The sequence below is a fragment of the Mixophyes fleayi genome, chromosome 11 (assembly GCF_038048845.1).
Source record: "Mixophyes fleayi isolate aMixFle1 chromosome 11, aMixFle1.hap1, whole genome shotgun sequence".
NCBI classification, from domain to species: Eukaryota; Metazoa; Chordata; class Amphibia; order Anura; family Limnodynastidae; genus Mixophyes; species Mixophyes fleayi.
Window position 1 is genome coordinate 80,185,810 of NC_134412.1, and position 14,520 is coordinate 80,200,329.

Genomic DNA, 14,520 nt, shown 5'->3' on the forward strand with positions numbered 1-14,520 from the left:
AGCAATGTTGGTTGCTGCACTGTCTTTGAGCTTTGACAGGCCCAGCAGCTTTGTATAAAGCATACGGAAGCAAGGAGTTTGACATCTGTATATGGTGCACGTATATCACGTTATACATTTCTCCTCATTTCCGCTGCTGGTTTATGTTTTGCTGGAAAACTCCACTTTGTGGATTTTAAATTTAAAGCCTCTACAGACAGTTTCTCCATATTAGCGGCGCACAAGTTTTTGCTTCACTTACAAGGCCGCCGTGTGCGTATGATCTAAAAAAAAAAACCAAAAAACTTGCTTCGCTTGACACACAGGTCTACAAATCAGGTCCAGTGTCACGGGAGCAGCCGAAATATGTTCCATCTCTGTTAGTCGCACAATGTGACTGGGAAAGAATGGCTAAATATAATCAGATGGTGGAGGAATAAGTTTACATCTGAGCATTAGACACATTTCGAAAAGTTATTTTAATTTGGGTTCAGAACACTTTTTTTTGTTTTGTTATTAATCTAAATCTCCCGGGATGGGCCCATTTTGAAGTGGCTGAGGATAAAGCCACTTGTAGCCAATCGGATCACTAAAATTTTCACAGCGGCACGGAGCCTTTCAGGAGATGATGGTGCCTATTATGTGAGAGGCAGTGACCGGGCCAATTGTGCGAGGGGCAGAATGGAGGCAATCGGGCAGCCACAGCCTGAAAGTGTGATAGTGGAAAGAGCACCGTTCCCCAGCAAAGCGGATTAAGGACGTGAGGCTCCTGTTAAACTAATGATTGTGGTGATAGATGCACTTCGATAGGAAATGTTCATACATCCGTTACTTGAAATGTCTTTTACACAAATGTATTTTTCTTCTTACCCAGGTTTGATGGAAAGTATGAGACAAGCGGATCTTAAGAACTGGTCACTGGATCAGGTCCAGCTTGCTGACCTGTGCTCCTCGCTCAGTGAATTCTTTAATCACACTGGGTTTATCCATCCACAGAGCAATGTGCAGTCACCTGCATGCCATGGTAACATGCATAGCACCAAGCCCTCGCAGCATCTCGGAACAGGTATTTTAAGGGTGCAGATGTGGGTTTTTTTTGGAGGTGGGGATCAGGGAGGGGAATATACAATTGTTTATAGGTTGTGAGTTTCAACAGGAGAGGTGAATCTAGTATAAAGCCAGCGGTACTACCTCTTCTAGCACTTGGCCCTGAAAACACACCCTTTGGTATGACAAAAAAAAGTAACCTCCTTTTACCTGTCTCATGGAGTTTGGAAGAACAATGGTGGAGCTTCAGATGGGTTTCTTCCAAAGGAGCCACTAGAACAGTGTTTGCTAACCTGTGACACTCCAGGTGTTTGTGAAACTACAAGTCCCAGCATGCTTTGGCAATATATAGCAGCTTATTGCTGGAAGGGTATGCTGGGACTTGTAGTTTCACAACACCTGGAATGTCACAGGTTAGCCGACACTGCACTAGAATGTACTGAAAGCTCATTTGTCCAAATGTGATCTAAATATATTTATTCATAGCTCCCTTAGATGCATCATGAAGGAAAGCCTTAGGGGTATATTTAATAAACTGGGGGTTTAAAAAAGTGGAGATGTTGCCTATAACAACCAATCAGATTCTAACTGTCATGTTGGGCAGCACAGTGGCCTAGTGGTTAGCACATCTGCCTCACAGCACTGGGGTCATGAGTTCGATTCCCGACCATGGCCTTATCTGTGTGGAGTTTGTATGTTCTCCCTGTGTTTGCGTGGGTTTCCTCCGGGTGCTCCGGTTTCCTCCCACACTCCAAAAACATACTGGTAGGTTAATTGGCTGCAATCAAAAAAAAATTGACCCTAGTCTCTGTCTGTCTCCCTCTCTGTCTGTCTTTGTGTGAGTGTGTGTATATATTAGGGAATTTAGACTGTAAGCTCCAATGGGGCAGGGACTGATGTGAATGAGTTCTCTGTACAGCGCTGCGGAATTAGTGGCGCTATATAAATAAATGATGATGATGATGATGTTGTAGAATACACTAAATAAATGACAGCTATAATCTGATTGGTTGTTATAGGCAATATCTCCAATTTTTCAAACCCGCAGTTTAGTAAATATACCCCTTAGAATTGAGGTTAGTGTTCTTTTAAAGAAAAACTCCGTGCAGGAAGTATTGTGATTTCTTCCCCCACACCCAATTAACAGGGGACCTGTGTACGGGATTCTTGCCATTTATAAGATACTTGGCCCAAAATGTAATAAACCGATGTTTCTTCCACTTTTCATGTTGGTCACTAATATATCGAGCCTTCACTGAATGTATTGATGAATAAAAGTCAGGTTTGATAAATTACAATGCAAATAAATTGTAAACAACCTTCCAAATAAAAAATAGTGTGAGCCCAAAATTCATTGTATCTACCTGGATTAGCCATAAGTCTTAAAACCCGGTCTTGACCTGTGTGTGGGTGAATATAGATTAACATCAGATAGCTGCGGTTGTCTGGATAGATCAACAAGATGTGTGCCCTGGTTTATCTAATTGTATATAAAGCCATTAGTTCTTTCTAAAATGTTGCAAAGTGTTGGTTCTATGGCATCGCTTGTGAACCAGATCCGTTCTCCTATCCCCAAGCCTGGAGTTGTGTATAGTCACCAAGTCCAGCCCGGCCGAGATGCTTGGATACTTGGCTAGGCTGGCAGGTTTTTTGGTTCCTCATGGTCCAGAGGTTTTGGACCCCATACATAGCAACCACGCCGATTGGAATATCATTTGAGTCTGCCCTGATTGTATGAGGACACATTTAGTTACCAACCGATAACAGATCCATCCGTCAAACTCTGATAGCGGCTATGTCAGCTAGTACATGGCAACCCAGTGTCTGGGCAGGGTGAAGGACTATGGGCATACCGCTGGGGGAGAGGGCGAAGCTAAGTAAATATATTCAAGCAGCCAAAATGCATAATTTTTATTAAAATAATATCCTGTTGCATTTTGTGTGCTGTCATATTAACACCTATGAAGCTACCAGGGGTCTTTTAAGTTGTTTATTGCTTGTTTTTTCCCTTGTTGTACAGGAAATCTATATCTTGACTCAAGGCAAAATGTTCCTACTTCAATGATGGGGCCCCCGAGTTACCCTCATTTATCACCTATGGGCAATACGGGATCGGGCTTGTCAGGTATGTACAGGTCCTACGGACAGGCTGATTCGGAGACGCACCCTCCTGTCTCTGTACAGTGTCTTTGTTAGGAATTACGTCCACATAAAAATTTGTGGAAAACACTTCCATGTTTATATAAAATGGCACTGTTGCATTTGCTGTCTATGCCAAAAAAATGATGTCTATCTCTGATGGAAGTAATATGGCAGTTACCCTTTGTAATAAAACATGCCAGAAATACACTTAATATGAAAATAGTAAATATTGCTAATATGTTAATGAACAGGTCCATTGTCCGTAATATATTTATAGTGAAGCCCAGACTCTCCAATGTTTGACACATCTGCTGTTCTAGAGCTACTGTCCCCTGGCACATTGGAAATGTTTGATAGAATTTCAATGGCTCTGACACTTTTGTGTTCGTAGCAGCTGATTGGTCGGTTGTGGCAGCCATACTGGAAGCTGCTATGAGACATAGCGTTTGTTCTCCTGCCACCACAATGAACACAGGCAAGGTGAGCCTGGTGGCTATGTGTTAGCTGTGTAGTTGATAGACCAGTTCTCTTTACACGTGTGGCGACAGGCAGCTATCGGGCCAGCATGTCGGCTAAGATGAATAGAAGGAGAAAATTAGCAGTTTAGTGAAACACTCTCTAATGTCGTTATGAAAAAAAACTAAGCTCTCATGTAAAGTAAAATTATTGTCAACTGTTCTGTGAAAGGTGGCGGGGGTTGAGAAGCATCGAGCTAATCTGCAGGCATGATGTTTAATTTATGGCCTAATTATTTGATATTATTATGCTTTGTTTTAGTGAAACAAGTTACATTTTCTAATGCAAAGTGCAAAGATAATTAAACTTGTACACAGTAGAAATGTGTTTTCTCTTTTGCATCCCTTTCTCCTTCTTTACTACCTTATAGCTGTCTTTTGCTTACTCAACCGTCGATCTAGGACAGTGTTTCTCAACTCCAGTCCTCAGGACTCCCTAGCAGTACATGTTTTCCATATCTCCTTGCTGGAGCACAGGTGTATTCATTACTGACTGACACAGTGTAGCAGGTGGTATAATTATTTCACTGGTTACCTGGTAATCCTGTTACACTGATGTAGGAGGACAAGTAACGGTAGAAGATACTTATAGACCCTAACTAGTTCCTCTGTTTTTAAATAACACTATTTGACAGTCCTAAATGTTTTTATGAATATAGTTTTATACCAGTAATCAGATCATCTACTGTTTGTTTTTAGAGGATAATCAGATGTCAAATTATAAAGATATTGGTGGTCTCTAAAGATTGCCCTGACCTTAGGGGGTGGGGTACATCAGGTTTACTAGCAGTCAAGTAAATAGTGAGATGTATTCTATTTAGATTGGGTGACCGGTCTTGTTCTTCGTCCCCAGGACACCACGGCGTTATGAATCAGCCTCACATGATCCCCTCCTACAACTCCCAGATGCGTCGCTCTCTCCCTGCAGACGACATCCAAGATGACTTTGACTGGGACTCTATCGTATAGCACCGTTAGACGCAGTAGATTTGTTGTCTTGTTACCCCGTGTTATTCGTATACGTGACCACGAATGTGATACGATAAAGGTAAAGACATGCCGACCGCGGGACAGCAAGAAAGATACCGCTATCGATGTCGACTTCGATGACAATCAGAACTGTTCTTAGCAGCATAAATGAAACGAACGCTTTGAGTTGACCCCCGTAAGTCTTGTTCCTCTCCCTGATAAGCTGCAGTCGCTCCACTATCGTCCTGTGATTCTCATCCGCTTCCTCTGCTTTTTTTGTTTTTTTGTTTTGTATTAACGTCAACCACACGTGCGACACTGAAATCTGGACAGAATCCCTTCGAGCACAACAATTCACTCATCAATTTGCATTTCAATAGCCCTGCCCGGACAGATGACGTTTCTGGGACGCTCTTTTTTTTATATCTCTGATTTATTTATATGAGCTATGAATAGTGTACTTTGTGCGCTCCTTGTTTTATTTTTGAAGGATTTTTTTTTTTTTTTGTTTATTGTTGTTGTGTGCTCTCACACTGCCATTTAGCAGAGCGGCTCAAATCCTAAGTACAATGAGGCGCGTCTGTGCCATAGGAGTTGGCGCAGTGCCGATCCACGTGCCATGGTTGTTAAGCTCTTGGTCTTTACTGCAGGCAGAGTTTTGCAATGCCGGCGGTTTTTACATGAATGCAGCTACCCAACGGTAAGGAACTGTAATGGCCTTTGTTCGTTAAAGGATGGACAATACTTCTGTATGTGACACACACTGCATTGACTGCTCTCCAGTGAATCTGAGTGATAGCCCTGTTTAAAGGGACATTATAATGGAAGCTGTGTATAACTTATATTTAAACATAGCTTTAACCGCAGACAAAGCTACAATATTAACAAATATATATTAAATTTGTTTTGCCCATGCAAGATGCGATTTTAAATTAATTGGCTGCCAAATCGCATTGATTATGGGCCCAGCCAGTATCTGATGTCGGATAGTAAATTCGGTCTGACAGTGACTACATCTGACCATGAACACGTTGGCCTGACTGTACTAATGGTCAGAACCGCTACATCCATGTATGTGTACGGACAACTCTGACGGATCCGGCCGTCGGGCAAAGATCCCGGTTTATGGCCAAGTTAAACTGTTTTATTGGTGTAATGAATGTGTCCACATTGTAGGACTGTTTGTGTTATCTGGGTAGCTTTTCTCATTTAGACTCCATAGTCATCCTATAACTATTATTACAAATTAGCTGTACATTTCCGAGAGACTATGGCAGACCTGTTAAGGGAAGAGAGCGAGAGATTAACAAGCGAGATAGGAATGAAGCACTTGGCTTGTCATAGACCTAGTGTAATTCCACAATTAAAAGTATTTACTTAAGATTTTTGTTACATAGATTACACACCACTGCCTGGTATTTGAAGACCAAAAACATTTTAAACCTATTTTCTTAATAATGTCCCTTCATGTACGGCAAGTCATTATTTTTTTTTTATTAATCTACCCTAAGGGTAATGCCAGACTGAATTTTTTTTTCCCGGACTTTAATACAGATGATTGATTCATTGTGTACCTATACGTGATTTCTTTTTAACAAGCTGATTGGAGTATTTTGTATTCGTTATTTTCGCAGATGTCTGGGTCGCTCAGCCAATGTTTGCCCCCCATCTCCCCCATTGTACTAGTTCTGTGACTATTGTGGAGAGCAGGTGTAAGAGCATTGTGTGCCAAATACTGAAGTATTCTGTCCCTCTGCGGTTGGTTGTGAAAGAGAACAGTCGAAGTTAGATGTAGGCAAGCTGTGGGACTACATGTCCCAGCATGCAGGCAGGCCACAGGTAGCCTGAACCTAGACTGCGTAATTTTAAAGGAATATTTACAGCCTTAATCAACCGTGTAGATTAGCTGCATATCTGCCGCTCCTCTAATGAGAACACGATAATCAGTCGTTGATTGGTTCACCTCTGCTTACCGCAAGGGCTCATGGGAGGAGTTCAGAAAAATGCATTATGGGAGTGGAAAGGATACCAAGAGTTCAGAGCTGTGTGTGTCCTGTCTGGTGATAACAAATTCTGTCCTATATGTATTTTTCGCAACGTCTTTGAGCAGTAGAGTGATTTGTTTGCTGCCCTCTGAAACTGCTAAAAAAACCAAAAACGTTTCTTTGCCTCTTCGTCAGAATTGGCGCACTATGTCTCCAGCTGTGGTTGAACTGCAAATCCCAGCATCCTCTCTCTGTCAGTCATAGAAGCTGCCCATTGGCGCTAGCTTGAAGGGCATGATTGGACCTGTAGTTCACCTAGGGCTTTGAGTCACAGGCAGCCAATCTATGATCCTTCCATACTGCTTATCTATTTTTGTTTTTTTGTTTTTTTTGTTTCTTTTCATTTTTGTGCAATATTGCCATTGCTACACGGTTGTTAATGTTTACATTTTTCTAGAGCTTATTCCCTCGTTGTTTAGTCGTGACTTTTAAATAAATTCTCCTTGATATAAATTATTTAGCTATAATTATATAGGGCGGCAGGAGCTCTCTGGATTGGGTTTCTTTTAGAAAAGGCCAATAATGTCAGAGCAGATGCGTGTTTATGGTGCTATAAGTGCTGCCAGATGCCCATGTTTGTTTTTTATTTAGTTTTTAATGTTTTGGTTTTTTTTGTTTTTTGTTAACTATATATATCTTTATGAAACAATCAGCAGCTGATAAAACAGTAAACATCCAGTTTGCACAACAGGTTTAAATAAAATTATATAAATATCAGGTTGGCAACCTGTAACTCGACAGAATTTGTCGACCTATACGTCCCAGTATGCTCTGCCAGCCCTGACATGCTGACAGTTGTAGTTCTACAGCTACACGAGTCTAATAGGTAGATTTAGCAAACCTGGTCAATAGGAACAGTTGAGGGGGTGCCCATAGCAACCAATCAGATTCTAGCTATTATTTATCTAATGCATTCAAGAACATGAAAGCTGGAATCTGATTGGTGGCTACAGGCCACACCTCCTCCTGTTCAGGTTTGATGCACTTGTCCCTAAGTTTGCCAAAGCCTTAATTCTACAAATAGTCATATTTTATATCAAATTTAGTTTTGTGCCTGTTAGGTTTAATAATTACTTCAGTCGTCCTATTTAAATATGGCATTAAAGAGTTGACCAAAATTAAGGTAAACTACAGCCGCCATGAAAATACCGCAAGGACACAGGCCTTAAAATGACCAATGAAACGAGATAAACGTGGCTTGTTGAGGATTTGCAATGAAGAGAAATATGGTCGAATTCATAGATACATAGATATTTATTCTACTTATTGATTACGATCGCCTCTTAATCAGGGTGACTAATTTCTGCCTTCATTGCTCATTATCCAGCTGGGTTTTACAGACTGCCATTAGAGGGGGCGGGGGGGGGGGGGGGTTTCCCATAACTTTGAACCTATTTCATTACCCCCGTCCTTCTGCCTGTACACATGTATGTAGCAACTGGTTCCTCTACCCCTGTTATTCACCTCAGTAAATATGAGAATCATTCAGATAAACAATCGATACTATATAATACAACTTCTCCCTCCGAATATATATAATATGATCCTGAGCTGGATAGATATATTGAAATATGGAGGGGCATTTATGAACCGCTGAAAAAAATGGATTCCATTTATTTATATTATGAAAATGCAACTTTTTTTTTTTTTTTTTTTATGTATTTTTCAGTTTTTGGACAAAAAAACAAACCAGCAGGTCAGGTTTACGTTCTCAAACTGTAGCAACACATATTTAAGGGGACAGTAGTACAAATAATAAGTGCATTGCGCATTACTGGTTTCTATATCCAATACCTGGTCCTAAGTTTTTAGAAATGTTCCTCCTGCCTGTCCTAGATCAGAGGAGCCATCCTTGGAAGGACCTCAAACCGGTTTACATAACGTAATTTTGGGCAAATTTGCCTTAAGATCCTTAAAGCCCAGACAGCAAATTATTCTTTAAAAAAAAAAAAAAAAAAGTTAAAAAAATATTAATGATGACAGGATTAGATGCACAATCCCAGTTTGTACTTGCCTAGTGTTACCATAGACTTGTATAGACATGTACTTGTATCCGTTCTCTAGAGAGAGGTCCAGCAGCCCCCTCAGGAACCTTTCCCAGATGTTACAATAATCAAGATTGTGTAGAATTAAAATAGATTGTTTGGTTTTCTACAGGTACATGGTAAACATGATTTTGTTTTCTCCGCTTAACATGCCCCAAGTCAAAGCCTCAAAACTTGCCTTACTAGACTGAAAAACTGTATTACTTACCCATTTTCCTATCCAGGAACCCTTTTTAAATAATGCCGCCAAAAATGTTCACACGTAAAATGTTCAGGAAATCTAAAGGCTGAATTCTGATAGTAGGGTACTATTACAGAGACGTTTGCTGTACACATACTTCTATATTCATATGTCATATACTCTTGTTAAGAGCTTCTCAACTGTGGTGTGACCGAAACTCTTACACAGCCTGCATTGTGCGGACAGGGCACATACCGTGTTTTACGCGTTTCGCATGAAGAAAACCCAGCATGAACCTTCTCTGTATGGTCCGTTCCATCATACACCCATCTGTACCGACGGCACGTATTGATTTGGGAGATGCGCTCGTGCGGAGCATAACGGATCACACAAGAGATGCACTTAGTGTCCTCAGTCCAAAATTGCAGGTGCAGTAAGCGCCCCTGTGATAGTACCCTAAAAATGTGTCATTTGGAGAAAATATTAATCCCTTTTTAAATATGACATTTATTTTTCATGGTGGCATTATTGCCACTGTGCTTACCCCTCTGGCTCTTAAGTAGCCCCATAGCCATTTTGTGGGTTTGAACCAAAATACATCAGGCAAAAGGTAAATTGTTCCTCGCGCCTCTGCAAGGTCATCAGTTCCTAGTGAATTCATTGACTGAATATTGGCTCCACCCACAAAATGGCTGCCCTCCTGTTAAGTCCTTGTTACTCGTTTCCAGGCAATCGCCGCATCCTCTATTTCCGTGCAGCTGAAAACGGCTTCTTCTTCTTCTTCTCCAGAACCTGTCTAAAGACTTCAAGCAACACATTTTGTATGTTCACCTGTCGTACTGCTAATAACGTTATACTTTTTGTGTGTTTTTTAAGTTGCCATCTTTTTCTTTGTTATATTTGTCAAACCTCTGCTAATAATTGTGTAACAAGCAAGATCTGTTCCGGCAAAACGGTAATTCTAGCATTTGTGGCCCTTAGTGAGTCTATTTGTGTCATTGTACGTTTTGTTTTGTTCATGTAAATAATACTCTTAATTGTCATGTTAAAGGCACGATGCAAGGTTTTAGGAAGGATATTTCAATAGGAATAGACTATTTTGATATTGTTCATTTAAGAGGATGATATATGTGTACATATCTATATTGTATATATGTGATGAAAATGGATTTGGCTCTTTTTTTTGTTTTTTGTTTTCTCTTTTTGTGCAACACTACCTTTATCCCCCTGTACTGCTGTTCCTACAGTCAGTGTTTTAATGTTTATACTTTTTTGTTATTGCACGGTTTAATACATTTGCTGCATAAGACACAGCACAAACTTGTAAAATTGCAGTGCTGTAAAATTTATAAAAAGTGTCGATGGGATTGTTGCTGACAGACCTGATATGCATGAAAGGCACTTAAAAATAAAAAAAAAAACATGCTAACAGATTTCTTTAAATCCCGTACTCTGACTGTTTTGTTGAACACGACCTATGTGTTTAATGTGTTAATGACCTATGTGTTTAATATTCACGAATTTTGGAACATTGGACTTGTGTTTTGCTTTGGTAAGGTAAATCTTTCTCTCGACCTCTAGTGGCTGTTGTTTGTACTGTGGTTACCTCGCCATACTTATAACTCTACCGTGTGTGTGTGTGGTTAGCCCGGCCTCTGCTCACGGGCGGATACAGATTGCACCCTACCTGCAATCTTCATACCTTAAAGTTGCTGCTGAGTGGTCCAATCATTGGGAACGAAGGGGGCGAGGCCAACCAGAGTAAAGAAGGGGCGTGGCTATGCAAAATCATCCCTCACCTAAAAAGAAAGTCTAGGGGGGGTAAATGAATCAAGCTGAGAGTTTTCTGGTGGGTTTGAAAAACCAATCGGATTCTAGCTATCATTTATTTAGTACATTCTACCAAATGATAGCTAGAATCTGATTGGTTGCTATAGGCAACATCTCCACTTTTGAAAGCCGCTGGAAAACTCTCAGCTTGATACATTTACCCCCAGCTCTGCCCCTGCCTCTGCTATAGACAGACCTGTTGTCAAACGAAAGACAAACCACAAATTAATTTAACAATGTAGTTGAGCTGGGCGCTGCCTGAACTACTGTGGATGGATATTAATTAACATTAGGGAAAGCCCTGTCCAATATTGTGAATGCCCTTTCAGTCTTATATGAATGTCGGGGAGGAACTATTTCTGAAGGTAGTGGGATTGTGTAACCTGCACCTGTTGCCCTCACATAGTGGGGAATCCCATGTTCATCGCACCAATTCTCCAGGAAACTGCCTCTTCCATATTGGTCATCTGTAGGCGATATGCACACTCTATCAAGGGCGTAAAAAAAAAAGGGTGCGGTGGCCGTGCCCCCTTCTTCCCTGATGCCCCCCACTTTGCTTTCAAAAGAGCAGAAGCTACGTCGGAGTGGCGCATGCACCAGGACCTCACATGTTCATAAGAAGCCCCCCCCCCCCCCCCCCCTGCTCGGGTCTACTGAGTGCGGGGGGGTGGGGCTTGGGAAGTGAGAAATCAGTCGCTGGGATACAATCCAAATTTCGCTATGGGTCAACTGTACCACCACTGTACTCTGTTATACATAGAATTCTATCTTCTATATTGTGTCATGAGTGAAGCTGTGTTAGCCCAACTCCTGTCCCAAATAATACTGATGATGGCTCACTTAGTATTGGTGATACTTCTGTCCGATTAATCAGAACAGCGACTGACAGAGCACATTGCTCATATTACAAGATGAATTAGAGGATGAGATATGGCATTGGAGGACATAGGGAACAGGGAAGCCTGTCTGTTTATTTTCAGTAAAATTAGCAATACTATCTCAAATGCTGGGATTTCAGAACAGTAAACATTTTCTTATTGTTTTACAACCTTATAGCAAATATTTGTGTTCAAAATACCTCTATTTGGTAAACACAGAAGCTGTGTGTTATTATTAGTATGTACTGTCTTCTATTCAAATTAACCCAAACTTACATAATGCTTTATTTTAAAGCTGCATTGCCAACTTTTCCTGGGTGATCCCTACCACCTCCTACCCAGAGCCCTGGTGTCTGCTTTTCCCGTGTTCCTCCGCTTCTCTGACAGTCTTGTCCAAAATCTTGTATTGCGGCTTGTGATTGGTCCCCCGCTCTGCGGACGGACACACTGCAATGACTGCGGCACTCTACGCTGGCTGCGGCAGAATACACATAGTTTAAAAAGTTGTTATGCTGCCCCAGTTTCCTTGGGGAGAGGAATGAAACGGCCTTTTCAGAAGTGTTATTCGGTCCGATAGATAATTTCACATTTGATGTTTAAGATCAAGTTGGTGTTAGTTATTCACAAGACCTTTTAGATGGGTGAAGTAGACCAAGCTATTGGCTTTTAGACGTGACCTTGGTCTTCTCCCAACATGTTTTCTGGATTTACAAACAGATGGAAAGAAGAAGAAGAAAAGCACACGAATATTAATATGCTGAATGTTTACCAGCTGTGTCCACAATAACTGTTTGGCCCCCTGGAGTCTTCTCCAGGGTCTCTTATGTGACACTGACCCCAACAAATGTGGTCCTCTGCTTTTAATTTGAAATACACCAAGGGCTAGATTTGCAGAATGTACTAAATAAATGATAACTAGATTCTGATTGGTTGCTATAGGCAACATCTCCACTTTTTCAAACCTGCAGTTTAGTAAATATACCCCTTAGTGTACAAATAGGTGAATTTATGCAATATGCATGCCCCCTGCCCCATAGAAGGGATGCCACTGCCCGCCCACCTACTGCCCCATATCAATGTTTGTTTGTTTTTTTGCATTTGCTGGCACCTGAATGTCTTTATTGAATTGGTGATAGTGTGCTTTAAAATGCACACTCCTGTATAAAGCAAAAGGCCTCTCCTTGAAAGTAAAGGATGAGGTCCAATCTGCTGCCGTGGAAGACACATTAAAATAAAATCCTTTTTCTGGGAGGTAAATGCTATACACCCACAATGTAACCAGGGAATCCCCTGCTCCCATCTCCCTCAATGTACTCTCTCAAACCTTGGACTCTCATTTAAAAATTCATATACTGCAAAGCAAATTCTTGCTGTTGCATGTTGAGGGGATAAGTAGGTGCATTCACCTGATCCGTACTCCCACAGATGCCCCATTTTCAGACAAGAATGTGCTCTGTCCGACCCAAACGTCTGGTTTTCACAATTGATCACCCTTTTCTCTGCCTGCGTGTGTGTGATTTCAGGCAGGGCCAAATGAACCTGGGGCTGAAAATTATAAAGTGCCTATTGTAAGTGCTGTCCCACTGGAGGTGTGGCCAGTGATGTGTGGGCGTGGCCAGCTGTGTGTGGGCGTGGGCAGCACCATGGAGGGCATAGCTTGCACTTCCCTCCAACCACCTACATTTCCCTCCCATCTCCCTTATACAAAGAGAGCACCACTAACTGGTCACACAGCATGTATGTAATGTGAAGAGTGGAAATACGTCCCAGGTGTCCCTCATACTGGGACAAGCTCCTGGCTGATCAGGATAGTCCGCTAAAATCTGGACTATCCTGATGGAATCGAGACAGTTGAGAGGAAAATATGTTATTTTATTGACCCTTGAAAAATACAAACAATGGTTGTATCTATATTGATCCAAATATATAAACATTCACTGTCCACATTATTAGATATACCTGAACACCTCTAGTTAATGCAAATATCTAACCAGCCAATCATGTGGCAGAAACACAATGCATAAAAACATGCAGACATCAGGGGCTGGGGGGCATGGGGGCATCTGTTCCCCGGCCCAGTCCCATAGTGTGAGCTACCTGGTTCAAGCTGACAGGAAGGCGACAGTAACTCAGTTAACCATGGGTGGTATGCAGAAGAGCATCTCTGAATTCACAGCACATCCAACCTTGAAGTGGATGTGCTGCAACAGCGGAAGACCACATAGCACCCTTGTGACCGCCTCACAATACAGAGCACCCTTGTGACCGCCTCACAATACAGAGCACCCTTGTGACCGCCTCACAATACAGAGCACCCTTGTGACCGCCACACAATACACAGCACCCTTGTGACCGCCACACAATACACAGCACCCTTGTGACCGCCACACAATACACAGCACCCTTGTGATCACCACACAATACACAGCACTCTTGTGACCTCCACACAATACAGAGGGCAGTCTACTTTTTGGAGTTCGTTAATAATATTTAGCGTATCAACCCAAGGTTACATTTGAGCCGATTATGACATCTAATAGTGGAACGAACTCTTCAACCAGGTAGGTCACACTACTGCCGAATCCCGTGGCCAATCTTGATGCTGCTGGGGTTTCCTGCCCTTTTAAATATTAAAAACTGCTTTACAATATTTATAAATATATAACCCTTACAAAATACAGTGTATTATGAAGACAGCTTTATACATCTTTTTTTATTTGAAGTTGTGTAAATTTGTGTTTAATACTGTTAGAACCCCCAATACCTTGTTTCCCTCGGCTGTAAAGAGATCTGGTTTAAAGTCTCGCCCATGTGAGTGATTGTTCTGGTATTTTTCAATTTTTCAGTTATCCACAATTCTTTACAATGTCTTGACAAACTAATTTGGCC

General features: G+C 41.5%; 1 protein-coding gene across 3 annotated transcripts in view; it reads left to right on the forward strand.

The window, feature by feature from the left end:
• FOXJ3 (forkhead box J3) overlaps positions 1–10,371 on the forward strand; it is a 69,973-nt gene extending 59,602 nt beyond the window's left edge. For all 3 annotated transcript variants that reach the window (XM_075189901.1, XM_075189902.1, XM_075189903.1), the window contains exons 11-13: positions 854–1,045; positions 3,047–3,151; positions 4,537–10,371. In XM_075189901.1, the coding sequence (XP_075046002.1) occupies positions 854–1,045; positions 3,047–3,151; positions 4,537–4,652 (413 nt within the window). In that variant the 3' untranslated portion in view covers positions 4,653–10,371. The remainder of the gene's footprint in view (positions 1–853; positions 1,046–3,046; positions 3,152–4,536) is intronic.
• Positions 10,372–14,520: the final 4,149 nt, after the last annotated feature.